This window comes from Thunnus thynnus, chromosome 6, assembly GCF_963924715.1.
Source record: "Thunnus thynnus chromosome 6, fThuThy2.1, whole genome shotgun sequence".
NCBI classification, from domain to species: domain Eukaryota; kingdom Metazoa; phylum Chordata; class Actinopteri; order Scombriformes; family Scombridae; genus Thunnus; species Thunnus thynnus.
Genome location: NC_089522.1, coordinates 7,075,279 through 7,090,355, shown reverse-complemented (window position 1 = coordinate 7,090,355; position 15,077 = coordinate 7,075,279). Strand labels below are relative to the sequence as shown.

The 15,077-nt window shown below is 39.3% G+C and overlaps 1 protein-coding gene across 1 annotated transcript in view; it reads left to right on the top strand.

Annotated features, from left to right (window-relative positions):
• The window catches only part of LOC137184089 (copine-9-like), a 56,178-nt gene extending 41,448 nt beyond the window's left edge, over positions 1-14,730 (top strand). The window contains exons 12-16 of the mRNA XM_067591441.1: positions 329-456; positions 2,295-2,397; positions 3,087-3,144; positions 7,097-7,170; positions 12,612-14,730. Coding sequence (XP_067447542.1) covers positions 329-456; positions 2,295-2,397; positions 3,087-3,144; positions 7,097-7,170; positions 12,612-12,794 — 546 coding nt within the window. The 3' untranslated portion in view covers positions 12,795-14,730. The remainder of the gene's footprint in view (positions 1-328; positions 457-2,294; positions 2,398-3,086; positions 3,145-7,096; positions 7,171-12,611) is intronic.
• Positions 14,731-15,077: the final 347 nt, after the last annotated feature.

Below are 15,077 nucleotides of genomic sequence, written 5' to 3'. Positions count from 1 at the left end.
CAGCTTTATAATTTCTGTCTCAACCAAATGCCACAGTTTTGCTCCTTCAGTAACTTTGCTCATGGTGAATTTGCACATCTTTATATTCCTACTCTCTCTTTTAAATTTCAACAACTTTGCACATTTGTCAAATGTATATAGTATGTTATCCTATGTTTATATGTTATATTTTATTATATTTATAGTGTATGCTATGCTATAGTCTATGCTAATCTATTTCTTGGATTTCCTAATAATTGCAGTGCCTTGGTAATCATACTGTTTGTTAACTGGACATGTGAATGTACTCTGTGTTCTTCATCAATGCGTTGTGTGCTGTCTGTTGCAGGGTGGTGACAATGATAATCCAAACTGTGTGGGTATAGAGGGGGTTCTGGAGGCCTATTTCCAGAGCCTGAGGACAGTGCAGCTATATGGACCAACCAACTTTGCACCTGTTATCAACAAAGTGGCACAGTGAGTTTGAGAACATGTGTGTCTCAGAGTTATAAGGTTCAGTTATGTGTTTTAGATTGCAGAAAACATTTTCTTTTCTTTCACCCAAACCCACATGATTTTTTTTTGTCTTTATTATATTTATAGGCCTTGATCAAAGCTTATTAGTGACATGACTCACGTGTAGCTTCTTCACCAGATTAGAGATTCAGTTGTATTTATGTAATATTAACAGTGGGGGGGAAGCCAACATGTGCAGGATTAAGGAGGTTACAGCCTTCCATCAGCTAAGAATCTGTTTTTTTCTTCCTCAAAGTGTGGCATCAGAAATCAATATTTAAGGCAACATTTAAAGACTAAATCTAAGATGCACAGACCTCCTCTTTAGAAACATCTGGTATTAATGATTGCTTGCTGCTGACATTTCCTTGTATGGTTTTGAACATCTTAAAACATATCTGAAGAAGAGTTTTCAAGGGAATTTTTTTAATACCTAAAATTTTCTGAGTTTTTGAGGTGAGGTGAAAAGGTAATGATTAGAAAACAAATTAGAACCATAACCAGGCTCTGATACTCCTCTCCATCCTCTTCCTATATCGACATTTAGCATTGATCTTCTTGTCTTTCTTTGCATCTTACAGTTATGTGAAGTACTTCAATGGTTTTTTTTCCATTTTTTGTTGTGAAAAACATGGATTGACCTTATTGTTAAACCAGAATAGTGTTGGAGATCTTAGCCTACATGCCATTGCACTGAATTATCAGTTTTTTTTATCTCACCCTGTGTTTGACACCAATGTGTCGAGCTGTAAGAGGCTTTCACCCACTGAAAACACTCACACATAAAGACAGAAGTGCTGTCACACACACACACACACACACACACACTCGTCTGTGTCCTCACTCCTAACATTTGGCTAAAAACACATCTATGTGCACTCATATATAGATACACCCACACAGACACACACGTACAGATCAATGTCTTGTTCAGCCAGGTGGAACAGCTGAGTCGCGGGTATTAGATTCTATCTCATTGGAATAAATACACACACAGCAGGTGAAGGGCACACACAAACACACACGCAGAAACACACACACACACTTTCGTGTTGAAACACTCATCTGGCATCATATCAAGCCAGCGCTGATATTTGGCAATGTGGATATTTTCATTTGTTTTTCTCATCAAATCCCATGTTGGAAAGGGAATGAAGAGTGGTGGAAAAACAAGACACAAGGTCACATTATGTTCTTCGTGCAGGGTTTTTTTTTTTGTTTTTTTTTTGGTGCTTTTTATTTTTGGGGGTCTCTTTGTTGCTCGAGGTTGTACTTTTAGGTGGTAAACAACTCACTGGTCTGGTGTGGGGGTCAGTATTCTAAAAAAAATGGTGTGTGGAGATGTATCAGATCCATTTTAATACAGTTTTTCTTGGTTGCATTAAGTCCAAATGTATTTTTATCCCAGATACACCAGAGTTAAAGGTGCAGTGTGTAGAATTTAGTGGCATCTAGTGGAACGGACTTGGCAGAAATGGAATATAATATTCATAAGTATGTTTTTGTTACCTTAGAATGAGCGGTGTTGTCAATGGTGCTGCGGTGAAAAAAATCACACTGTTGTACTGTAAAAGCTTGATTCAAGCTTGATTCAAGTCCTGAGCTACAGTAGACAATGGAATGACCGTATGTTTGAGACCAACAGGCAGGTGTGTTGTGTGTTTCCCTTAGTAGTCTGCTATTCAGGTACACGGGCAAAATTTTAGCCCTAACCTGGGTATTTGTATTTGTGTGTGTGTGTGTGTGTGTGTGTGTGTGTGTGTGTGTGTGTGTGTGTATGTGGTGTGTGCGTTCCCCAGCTGTGCAGCAGAGATTACAGATGGCTCTCAGTACTTTGTCCTGTTGATGATCACAGATGGAGTGATATCTGACATGGTCCAGACCAAAGAGGCTGTGGTCAATGTGAGTAAACAGACACATGCATGTGTAAACACAAACACAGAAACTGATGGATGGCAGTACTTTCCCCCTTAGTTACTCCTGCTACTGATTTCTGCTCAAGATTCATGTCAAGGAGAGGAAAAGACCGTTTTCTTATTATTGTGACTGATCTCACTTCTTTGGAGAGGTCAATACTCGTTTCAATAATCTGCAAAATGAATGTTTGAGAGGTGTCTGATCCAATTAGCTCGGCTCTGAGTGATTTCTCTCTGGGCAGGCAATGTAGAATATTAAAAGCAAATTGGCTCTTTTCCCCCTTAATTCCCTTACATGTGGAATGTATTTAAAAAAAAAACTTTAGGGAAGCCTCAGATATTTTCGAGTCTTCTTTGTTGAGTATCTTTCAGATGTACAACTTTTCTCTGCATCAAGGAGAGTTAAGGTTTGGAAATTGCATGTGATGTTAATGACTTGACCCCCCATTAACCCTGGACTGTAAGTGAAGGATATTGAGTAAGATTAATAGCCTAAAATTAATATCAGTTTTGAATCATTTTGTGAGACAAAATGCTCACAACGCCAACTTAATTTAACTCTCGACAGCTCTGTTGTTCATCCGAAGCTTATAAATGTCTTGATGCCTTCTGAAGATTGAATGTGTCAACTGAACTGAATGTTCATTCATGTCTTTCCATCTGTCTCCTGTACAGGCAGCATCACTCCCACTGTCCATAATCATCGTAGGTGTTGGGCCTGCTGAGTTTGATGGTGAGTATTCCGTTTTAGTAATAGGTCTATTTTTTTTTTTAATTTAACATGAGTAAACAAATAAAAGAAATAGTTCTTTTTTAAGAAAAGAAATATATAACCTAAAAAGGACAAGGAGACAATTAGCAACATTAACTTTCATCATGAGTTATGTTCGTGTCCACCAGGAGAATGTACATTTAAAGCTATAATATGTAACTATTCTGCATAAAAATGTCTAAAAACAACTAGACCTATGTTATATATTTTGTTGAGTTGTGTACTTACATTATCCCATATATTTCCAACAATTTTCAAACCCAGAGAAATCAGTAATTTTAATCAAAGTAACAGTCCGTTTCATTTGGTCGCCTGTCAATGGCGTCATACCCCCTCCACCAAAGAGTATATGTGCACAAGATGTATGCATCGGCGTTGTGTTTGTCTGCTACAAATGCGTCTACCAAAGAGTATACACCTTCAAGATAATACATCAACATTGTGGCTGTTTGCCACAATGGCATCTACTGAAGAGTATACGCATACAAGATGATACATTGGCGTTGTGGTTGTTCAACAGACACTTAGTTGTAAATTGACTTTTATTCAGTTTTAAGCCACATTTTTATGATAAACTTTTTAGATCTTTGTCGTTTTTAACTATATCTTTTAACAGGATGAAGGATTTTAGTCATTGGAAGTTATCAGAGAAACAAGCTGGGCAAATGTTGTCAGCAGCTTGGCTAACAGCCCCTCCAGGAAGTCCAGTGCTCACCAAGGATCATCAGAGAAACATTGATTTTTTATGTGAAACAGCTTTATTCAGTATTTTTACCGGTTTTAATCCCCCTGTACATTTGTTTCTGGAGAGGAAGAGACCTCTGCGGATAATTCAGCTCCCGGTAAAAACATCCTGATCGATTAACACTGAAGTAATCCTAACGTGAAGAAGCTGGTTGTTTAATAATGAAGACAACACCTCCCATGATCCCACACTACGTCATGCCGTCATCACACTCTGTCTTTTTGTTATTGTTTTGATTGAGAGACCCCTAGCAGCTGAAATTACATAGTGGGCGTTCAACATGAATCAAAAGTGTAAAGTTGCTGTCTGTAAAATCAAAACAATGAGCTGAAAGGTGCTAAAAGGCTCCATAGAGCTGTAGGGAACTGCTGAGTCAGGTGATCAACTGTTTGCTAAGCCTCGCCCCTTAGTTACTGTTGCTACACCAAGTTTTCAATTCTTGCACAGCAGGTATGCTGTTTACAATAACAGTGGTACATTTACTACAAAATTCTTAGTAATTCTCGAAACAAGGGGTTTTTCCATCTGAAATGACAACTGTCGCTGGCAGATTTTATCAGTTGTATTTAGCTAATTAAGCTGATGTTAGCTCCGTGAGTTGGTTGAAAATGCCTTTATTGAAGAAGGCCACAGAAAGCCACAGTGAAATTAAACAATGAAATGTCCTGGCTGAGATGGGCACCAATAACAATGAGTTACAGGCAAACAACATAGGATGCATAACACTACATATACCGCAAGATCAGAATTAAATTTAAAATCATGGATAATATTTCTCATACAGTCATGTAAAAGATTTCATCCTAAAAACCAAATGAACACCTTAAAACAACACAAGATCAGTCTAAAAACAAACTGATGATTAGGGATTAGTGGATGTGCAATTTTTTTTTTTTTTTTTAAATGTTTTTGGACAAGTAACCCCACAAACAAATAGAATGTAGTTAGTAAATGATGTGTTCCTTGGTCTTGGAAGTAATGCTCTTTTACTACTCTACAGAAGTGAACTACTTAAGGGGACATGCTAACATTTGCAGTGACGTGATCACTCTCAGCATGTGGAGAAATCCAAATCTTGACAGACCTGCTGTGTATCATTACAAACTATGATTGGATAATATCCGTGGGTTCATCACTACAAGCAATTCATTTCACATTAAATGTAGTAATTTGGTCTATTAATATAAAAATATTGCATTGGCAGAATAAATATTTCTACATGTTTTGTCCTAATCCAAAAGTAGGCAAGGATTCTTTGTACGCACTGCATGTATCCTTACAAACATGGTGAATGTGTTTTCTGCCCCATGAAAGCTGAAACCTGCATTGTTTACAACAGCCTGTGGTATTTTTCTCTTTCATTGGTGCAATGCTACTTTTTTCAAAACACCCGGTGTCTTCATCCTGGCAGAGGACAAGAAACAAACAACATGAGGACACAGTCATCAAGATGTTGTTCTATAGTGCCAGTGGTGAACAAATTTTCCACAGTGCACCTTTCAATAACGCATAGAGCTGAGCAGAATTTGATAGCCAACCACAGGAAAGTTCGGCTATCGGGAGCAATGTGCAGTGAATACGTTTGAGATGTAAATAGTTTTAATCAAATTCAACAACCTTGACATTGCAAAAACATAAATATGCAATGTTTTATGAAAAGCAAAATTCCACTTTGACCTTGACTTTCTCCTGGCTTGATGGGATTCAACAACACCCAGTGAGCAAACAGGAAAGCACTATAACAGCTGTATCATAATTGGTTCCTCATATACACGAGTGTGCTGTCCCCTTTCCTGGTAGGGTTGCTGCAGAAAGTCAGTGGAGTCAAGTGTGCAGGCAGTGTTACAGCCCACAGATCAATGACTTTTCAGTGGGGAATGTTTGTGCGCGTGTGTGTGGGTGTGTGTGTGTGTGTGTGTGTGTGTGTGTGTGTGTGAGAGTGTGTGTCTATGTGCTCTGTTGCCGCTCAGCAGGGTGTGACGACTTAACACCTCATCATTGTGTTGGATGGCCCATCATTTTCTACTCATTTAAGCAATCAAATAGTGGGATTGGTAGTGAAAGCACTCGGGCATGTTTAGAGGTCACAAGGTCAAAGTGGCTTAATAGCACTTCGGAGTGTGTTTGTGTTTGTGTGTGTGTGTGTGCGCGTGTATGTCTACACCTTTTTGCCAGGCCTAATTGACTCTGTTTGTTATTTGCATTGTCTTTGGTTTGTGATCTTTTTTTCCCTCCTGACACTCCTGGCATATCACTTTCAGTATTATACTGTCAGTTCTAGTGTTTGTCCTCTAATATTTTCTGGTTCTGTGTGTTGATTTTTTTGCTCAGCCACCTTTATCCCGGCTGTTTTGTGTCTTTGCAAGAGCAGATGCTGGATATACACTGCTGTGCAGGTACTACTGTTGAAAACCTTCTCAGAATGACATGTCCATTGGAGCACAATTTTCGAGCAAGCACATCTACCTATATTTGGCCATGTATCAGATGGCTGCCTGAAAGCACTCCAGTAGCTACACTCTTAACCTATAAAGCATACCCTATAAGTGGCCAAAATTATTCTCGTTTCTCCTCATGCTATGTTCCATTTCAGCAATTATGCTGAGAAAAAGCAAAAGAACATCCTGTACCTTCTTCGTATTCTCCCTCAGTGGTTCCAGTATTGAGTCATACTTTGCCTGGGTCCAGACCTTTGAATCCGCCCACTCCATCAAGTTGACTGATTCTGGTCTGGCATCATGACATGAAACAGCGGTTTCTCGGTTGAAAAAACAATTGATCCAGTGAGTGCCGCGGGGGGACTAAAGATTAGCTAATCAGTGCCACAGGCAGGACTAACGTCGCTGTCAAGCTGTTGTCAGGCGTTGTCAAGCTGTGCGCTGGAATTGTTTTACATAGATGGCATATCACTTTCTCCATTCTTAAAACCCTGGCAAAACCAGTATGTTGGCATGGCTACGCATCAGTTTCGATTTAAAAAGACCTTAGATTCAGGCGGATACGTTGCTCTCTAGCGATTGGTTAGGGAAAATCGAATCCCCCTCCTCCACGGAAATCGGTAAGAGTGGAGGCAATGCCAGACTGAAGATGGAAATGAAGTGCAACGTGTTGACAATTCTGTCTGATATCAGGAAAAGTCATAGTCTCTCTGTCTTTCCCTGAATTTAGCTATGGAGGAGCTGGATGGAGATGAGGTGAGAGTATCCTCCAGAGGACGTCTTGCTGAGAGAGACATTGTACAGGTACTCATCATTATTCTATTTAACTTTGCAGGTTAGACTTCAGCATGTTTCTGTCAATAGCAGCAGCATGGAGGTGTAGTCCCCGGAGGAGGGTGGCTTACATTCACAACACATACTCACATACACTGGAACTACCTTACACAATACACAGTACTCATCTATGACGGGCCACTAAACAGGCCTTGTATCTTGCTCAAGGGTACAATACGGTAACTCTGGTTGTATTTGTCCACACAGCTCAAAAATCTACACATCCAGTGTAAAATCAGCAAGGTCAAAAGGTCCATCTCAATTTAATGAATCACAGTTTTTCTCAGATGTACTAACATAAATGATATTCCTTAAGCAGTCTCATCAAACTTTATTTGTATAGAACTTTAATGTAATTCAAAGATGACTACATACAAGAATTTTTTTCAAACAGTAAAATTAGAAAAAAAAAAATTACAAGTAATTAAAAAATAATAATATTTTAATAATAAAACAAATAATAATAAAATAATTAAAAGAATAGAGGTATTGTGAGATGTATCATTTTTAGAAAGATTCAATGGAAAAGCTAGTGAAAAAGAGTGTTTAATGTTCAGTCACAATTGCCATCAGTGAAATATTTGGTGCTGATGGTATTTTTGTACCTAAACAGATATAAATTTACAGAACACAAGTATAGTGCATATAGTATCATACACCATTATCACATTGTGTTCTGTAAATAAGTTTTTTACACTAGTGTTGGTTTCAGGTTGGGGAAGCAGGAGTGGACCTAAACACAGAGGCTGGAATGCAGATTTTTATGAAAAAATCTCTTTTACTCGTGGATGGTCATGAACAGGCAAACAGAGCTGAACAGAACTAGCAGACGAAACAAAACAAATAATCCAGCAAAGACTCAACTCAAAACCAGACCTTAAATACAGACTAAACTAATCAGGGAATGGGGAACAGGTGACGAGACACAAGGGCAGGCTGGGAGTGATTGGCTGAGGGAAACACAGGAAGCAGGGCAGGGCTGACGAGACTGATACAGGGCAGGTGTGGGGAAGACACAGAGCAGAGCAGGGCTAACGAGGGTAAAGCAGGGCAGGTGATGAGGAGTACATGAACACACAAGGGGAACACGGTAACAAAACCAAAACCCAGAAAACACAATACTCTAAATACAACCCACACCAACCTGTCCAAGAACCATAATGAACCTAAACTAAAGTATACAACACACCAGGCTAAACAACAAAAGGCAGTCCAAACCCACCACCCAAATATAACAAGAAAACCCATATGAACCAAAGGACTAAAACAGAAGTGCAAACCAGGAGACCCCAAAGAACACAAGAACATAAAAAGACCAAAAAACACAAAGTCCAGGCAGGGTGTGACAGTTGGTGTGGATTTTGCAAAGGTTTGTGTAGCAGTAACATATCAACAAGCCCTCCAAACTAAACGACAAAACAGGATGTTTGTTGTTTCCTTCCTCAGCAACCCATGTGAATTTTTTAAAATTTTATTTGGAGCTCCTATCTGCAGACTGACAGTTTGTCAGTTCCTTTCAAAAGCATTACCCTTAAAATGATTCATACTATTATGACTGTTTTCTGATCTGCGTCTTGTGTGGATCAGGTTTGCTTAAGTTTAGGTACAAAAACTATTTGATCACAAGTAGAGATCATGATCATTATTCAAAGAAACCAACAGTGGCTGTTGCTAGGAGATGGGAAAACTCCAGTATTTTGCTGACCTCCTCCTAAAGAGATTTTACTTTGTCACTTATGTAGACATATGTCATTTTCAGCATTTCAACAAATAGCTAATGCAGTTGTTTTTCAGTGAGAGCAGTCTCTGACTTTTTGTTCAACAAATGAAATCCAAGGAGAACAACGCCATGTCATCTCAGACCAGTGACCCACAATGGTATGGTGCCATTCAAAAGATAAGAGGCAGGGAAGAAATACTTTGAAACTGTTGTGGTGAGGACAGTCTCTCTTATCTTTGTGGCCTCATGGCATTGTGGGTCACTCGTCTTGAAATGTTGAAAGTTCTGAGGGCTCATAGAAGATGTCCAGAGCCTGACTTAAAGTCAGTCTTAATGAATGGAGAGACTCTGAGAAATTAAATTAATAGCCTATAAAACAGAAAAGTTTTTATTGGTCACTATAAAAAAAAAACTGGCTAAACAAAGAAATGTCCTTAGTGTACCCACAAGACACTTTATCCATAATCATTTTTAAACTCAACCAGAGAGAGCAGCTGTGTCTATAAATTGTTTTGCAGTGAGTTTCATGAACAATGAGCAGGAACCCCATCAGGGGCCGATAAACCATATCTGGGAACAGCAAACTGTAATTTTAGAGAGTCTTTCAGAGATATGAGAACACAAATAGGAAGCAAATACAATTCCCAGTGATAACATTGTACAGTTGAATTTTTATAAAGGAGTGGAGAAGACTGGCCAGTCAGCTGGCAAATCATAGGGTATACAGTGATAAATGCATACGAGTGTATATGATTGCAAAAATGTAATTGTAGCATCAAAGTGGCAATGGCTATTTGTTGCAAAAGTAGTATCTAGTTCATCAATATAATGACCTAAAGTAACTGTACTCTCACATTCTTAAAATGTTTGACTTAATCGCCCGTATATGACTGTAATACAAAAAGACATGAAATATTATTTGCATCAGAGACCCCTGGCTTGAATCCACACCAGGTTAATAGCATAATTTATGCTTCCATTCCAAAGCTGTATTGATATCGTCACCCCCCCACCCGCCCAGTTTGTTTCACCAACAGTCGTAATCACATTTGCATGCACACAGTAATCTTCTGATTGCCTTTAACCTCCTAATGACAATAATTCAATCGGAAAAAGAGTTCAATCAATCAATTTACATTTCATTCACTCTAGCTGTTATTGATTCAATATGATGACTGCCTTCACTACAGCAACACTGATTTTCTTCCTCCTGTCATGAATTAAAGTCATATTTCTCCCATTACCCCTCTACTTACTGTATGTACTGTAAACTGATGGACAGTTGCCTTAAATGTCATCTTGACTTATATTCAGTGGACGCTAGGTAGGAAGTGTTTTGCCTCCAGAATAAAATTATTGTATAATTGTACAAGTGACACAGTGACACAACAACAGTCAGGCTGAGTAAAATTTTTGAGAGAAATTTTATCAGCAACAATCTTGGTCTAGTAATTGTTAATTGTCATAATTTCAATACAAATGCCAAAAACATACTAATTCCAGCTTCTATTTCCTGATTTTCTTAGTCTTCTATGATGGTAAATTGAATGTGTTTTCTGAATAACTGATTATCAGACAAAACAAGCAGCTTGAACATGTCAGCTTGGGTCCTAGGAAATCAAGCTGGGCATCTTGATCGTTATCTCAACAGGTTTTAAACCAAATGATGAATGGATTAATCAAGAAAAGAAAATAAGTGTTAGTTGTTGCCCTAGCATTTATTACTCGATAATCTCCATTTGTGCACAGAGGAAAAAAAAAAGTTTAATCAACCTCAAAGTACTGTGAACGACCCAATTTCAGCTTGTTGGAAATTTTTCAGATCAGTCTGTAAAACTTTTTTGCCCCTCATGGCACAGGACAAAAGACATAAAAAAACCAACAACTTACGACCATAATAATCAGACCTGCACTCCCTCCCTGTTTTCAACTTGAATACACCAACGGCATAGATGAAATTGTGAATGTAAGGATTAGCAAGTGGTGGAGGAAGGATATAAATAGAGAAGAGTCTTCACCCAGTGTATGTTTATTTTTTAGAGGACACCAGATACACAAAAGCATTTCAAGATGGTTTTAGTATGAAGGTGGTGAAATTTTTTTTTTACAAAAATGGAAAAAAAAAAAAAGGAAAAACTGTAAGGAAACTCATCAGTAAATCTAAAGAAAACCTAAGCTAGGCCCATGGCTAGGTGCAGCTTGCACATGCAAACATAAAAACACCCTGAGCAGCTTCTATCCCTGCCTTCCATATGGGGACAAACTAAAGTTACAACGAGGTTAAGTAATCTGAATAACCTTTTTAATGCAAAACCAAGATGGACAATATCTGTATGTTATTCAAAGTGTCCTAACATAGGAAACATTGAAAAACTTATTGTTTGATGTACCAATCCCCCAAAAACAATGAATAATCCCCCTGTATACTCCAAACCACATGGTACATTCTGGGTTCCCCCTCCTATAAAACTCTTTGGAGCCTCCCACTTCCTGTTTGGCAGTTTGGATATGGAGTACATGGAGCACAACAAAAATCTGTGTGCTGAAACATAAAATAATGTAGCATAGAGACCTGACAGCAATGCAGATAATAGCGTTGCAATGGTAAATTAGCCTAATTACACACTTAGAGCAAACTCTATAGTGCCGGCTTGATGGAACAAACTAAAGAATTTGATGAGGTAGTGTATGTTTTGCCAGAGTGCAGCCTACTCTCTAGAGGGCATGGGCTAGCACAGTGACAGTGAATATCCAGCATAATACTTTACATAGCCTACAGTATATGAGCAAACAGGAATTAAAAGAAGAGTCTTAAAGGTGCAATATACAACATTCAGCCCCACTAGATGTCAGCATACAACTATTTTCTATGTAAAGATATAGTGGAGCAATGATGTCTTGAGCAGAGAATGAAACCACACTCCTTCTGTGTGTGTTATAATCTGAGCCTCTCTGTTCTCTATTTCAATAGGCGGTCCAGCCATGCGTGCATGTTAGTGCAAGTGAGCGTGTGTGATCATGCATGTGAGTCCCTCCGTGTCCTCCCCATGTCCGTCTTCAACATAGCGGCCAGGTCACAAACTTTCTCACATTACAGCTGAACAGTGCACTACAATATGTTTCTGAAAACATTTGAGATGAGAAACAGGCAAATGCAGTTACAGAATCTTTCCCAACTTTATTGAGTAAACAACGCACACATTTGTTTTGGTCTGAGATGCTTCCACTCTAGTGCGACATCTAGTTGGTCTGAATGTCATATATTGCACCTTTAACGTCTCTTCATTATATGTTTGTGCTCTGTCTGACTTAAAGTAGGGATCCACTGGTGAGAAGCAAGGGTTAATGTTCATGATGATGGTCATGAATGAAGCCTTAAGAGAAAGCATTTTTCTTTTTTCTGATATTACTTTCCAAGATGCCAAATATCTTGTGAGGATTGTGCCTCCTCCCGTAACGGTCCAGTCGTATCTGAATAAACCGAAACTGAAAGTGTCTGTCTTTAACAGACAGATGAAGCCAGCAACATCGGAATGAAAAGGGCTTGTTTAACATTAATATTAATGAGAAAATAATCTAGATCTATTTATTTATTCATAATGAAAAGAAAAAAAGAACAGATAAAGACTACATTCTTAAGACACAGTGTATTTTTAAAATAATCAATCATATTCTCTTCCTCTTGCTCCAGTTTGTTCCATTTAGAGACTACGTGGACAGATCTGGCAACCAGGTCCTCAGCATGGCCCGGCTGGCTAAAGATGTCCTCGCCGAGATCCCCGACCAGCTGCTGTCTTTTATGAAGAGCCAAGGAATTGAACCGCGGCCGGCCCTCTCCACCTCGCCGCTTCCACAGCTACACCAACACATCTGACCCTGACACAGCGGCCATTCGTCTCTGCCTCTCCATCCTGACTCCCTCTCCACCTTTCTGCTTATCCACGCGCACCTCCTGCACGGTTATTCGTCACTCATAAAGGAGCAGAGGGATCGACCTGTGACTTGCCCTCTCCTCTCTTATCACTGGTGAAACTAAACAGGCACATCACAGCAAAGCAGCGGGCGCTCATCCCTGACTTTCCTCTCTAACTCACCCTGTTATGTACCATTACTTTTCATTTATTTTATGAAAGAACAGTGAGACTGAACCATGACTGACCCCTCTCCTCCCCACTGACTGCAAACATACGGTTCATAGCTTGACTTTCTGAATTTGTCTTTGAATCCCCCTCACCAGACACTTGTTTGCACAAAAAAAGTTTTTACACGTGTCCTATCCTCAGCCGTGTTGACACTTCTTACATTTGGCAGGAGTCCCAGGAAATGCAAGACACTAAATTTAATTAAAACGAGTCCCTAAATGAAAGCAGAGTGCATGATGAGCAATATATGCCAGCTTACATCAAGTGCTTTGGGGCTTTTGTTTTGACTGTAATTTATTGGAGTAATTGGAGACCATGAGGACAGGTGTTTTGATTTATACTTTCCCATCCTCATTATCATCAAGCTACACATTAATGTGTGTAGAAAGCTGTGCCAAATCTCTTGAAATTAAAAGAGAGAAAAAATTAGTTCAACCCAAACATAATCAGCCTCTGATGTGGACGTCACATGGAGAGTAGCAGACAAGTGTTGGCAAGTCTAGTGTGGGGTTCCGGTCACATGTTCATTACTGCTAAACACACACAGACACATGCACCGAGACAAACACACACAGTCCTCTGTCTGCCATGCCACACCCACCCTCTTTGCCCAGCGTGGGCTGTTGCCGGGTGCAGATTCCCCTCCTGCTGTTAGAGAAATGCCAGTTTCCCTGGCTGCCCTGCTGAGAGGAGGAGGATGGAAGGAAGGAAGGAAGAGGCAGGGAGAAGAGAAGAAGACAGGTGAGGGAGTTAAATAAGGAGAATGAAGGTGCAAGAGAGCAATAAAAAAAACAGTGTGGAGGACAGAGACAGAGATGGACAAGGAAAGGATCAGAAACAGACGGAGCCAGGTGAGAGTGTGAGATGGTATTAAAGAGGAAGACTAATAGCTCAGGCTTCAGTTGGGGGGTTTTCTCTATCTGATAAGTCTTTGTATGCATATTTTTGGGGAAGGAGATCTAAATGATGGATAAATGCACATTTTCCGAAAAGCAATATACCTGACTCCCAGTGTAATGTTCACCCTATGCATGTCCCTCCCTCTCCCCTGCCATGACTTGACATTTTGTTCCCAGGCAGGTTCTCAAACACAGAGCTGTGTACAAAGTGGGCAAAGTGTGCCACCTAGTGCTCATCCTTTGTATAGCAGGGTCTCTTTATTATGCATGACTTCTGTACATCATATACTAACTCACACAGCACATACGCATGACCTGATGCAACTGTCCTTACTCACCAAGCTCAGCAGTAAAGTCAAGCATCCCAGTAGTTCAAATAACAAGTTGATCGTAAAGAACTACAAACTCCGACACTTCTATGTTCTTATGTGAAATGTGACAGTCACTTTTGAAGACGTTTCGTTCATATCAGTGTAATGATGGTGGCTTAGAGGGGTGTTTACGCTGTTTTATGTGTCACTGTTGTGCAAGTATATTCATTCTTTTTTATTACTTTGTACAATAATTAGTTTAATTGTCAAGTTTTTTGCATGTTGCGGAAAAAATGCGTGTTTTGTTCAAGTGGGTGTTGTCAAAAAAAAGAGAGAAATATATCTCTAAGTAATATGCATTTCACTCGTGTCATTGTACATTTTCAGCTGTCGTTTTCAGAACTAACTTGTGTGTCTGCAGTGTCTTGCAGAAACCTAAATTAAACTTATGAATTTCCCCATCGAGAGACATGTATTTTTGATATTTTGCAATGACATGGCCGGTTCTCAAGGTCAAAAAACAGACGTGTAAGGTCTCTGTAAGACACCAGCGGAATCAAAAAGTATTGTGAGGGCACTTAAAGCCTGCAGTGTGGTTTTTGTGCAACAGGAGCATTTTTGTCTGTCTCTTATCTTTGTCTCATGCCTGTATGAGCATATTCAGCCCACTGATCAGTGTTTAAAATATAAAGATGGATATGGTGTCATTGTATAAAGAACAGTACATGATGAAAATCTGTTTGCTTATACAGTAGAGCTACAACAACCTTTTACTTCTGTGTCTAAAATAATAAATCTATATTGT